General features: G+C 34.8%; 1 protein-coding gene across 1 annotated transcript in view; it reads left to right on the forward strand.

The window, feature by feature from the left end:
• LOC106474422 overlaps positions 1-548 on the forward strand; it is a gene marked incomplete at its 3' end in the record, with an annotated part of 14890 nt that extends 14342 nt beyond the window's left edge. The window contains exons 7-8 of the mRNA XM_022402722.1: positions 1-82; positions 431-548. Coding sequence (XP_022258430.1) covers positions 1-82; positions 431-548 — 200 coding nt within the window. The remainder of the gene's footprint in view (positions 83-430) is intronic.
• Between the last annotated feature and the right edge of the window lie 203 nt (positions 549-751).

Below are 751 nucleotides of genomic sequence, written 5' to 3' on the forward strand. Positions count from 1 at the left end.
GTCGCCAGAAAACAAGACTTTGGGGTTTTTGAAGAAGAAGAAACGTCCTGCTCCTCCCGTACCAATTCCTCCAAGAAGACAGGTATTGTTAAGTTTGATTTATGCATTCCAAAGATACAGATTAATGTTCAGGGGCCCCTAAAGAAGAAATGTCCATCTTTCAAAAGCACTTGGGTTATAGGGTATCATATTTTTATGTCTAGTTAACTTGCATCATTCAAAACACTAACTTATTTTTATGAGGAAAATATATAGAGCCAGAACTATTAGATGAATAAGTTATAATATATGTGGATTTAATGGTTGTGTAAGTAAAGAACTACTGTGTTAAAGTTTAAATTGTGCCCTTCAAAAATGGAAGTCATAGTTAAAATTACTGCAGGTTTAGCTTTCATTTGTCTACTTCTGCAACTAAAATTATCTTATTTAGATTCGCAAGATTCCATTGGAAGAGATTCAGGCAGAAATGACCAACATAGAGCATCAGCAAGAGGAGCTGGAAGAGATTGGGCGTGAGCTTGAGATGAAAATCAGGGATCTTAACTCAGGTTTGCACACCTCCAGAAATGTTATCATATAATTTTCCATTCACTTATGCTGAAATCGTTAGGAAGAAAGTCACAGCCTTATAAACCACGTCCAAGAATAGCTTACTGATTATCCCAAGTAATTTTGTACATGTGATTTAACACTTGAATTCAAACATTGAATTGTTGAAACTTTATTGGGTAATTTTGTAGTTCTTAACCCT

This window comes from Limulus polyphemus, unplaced genomic scaffold (assembly GCF_000517525.1).
Source record: "Limulus polyphemus unplaced genomic scaffold, Limulus_polyphemus-2.1.2 Scaffold7206, whole genome shotgun sequence".
Lineage (NCBI taxonomy): Eukaryota > Metazoa > Arthropoda > Merostomata > Xiphosura > Limulidae > Limulus > Limulus polyphemus.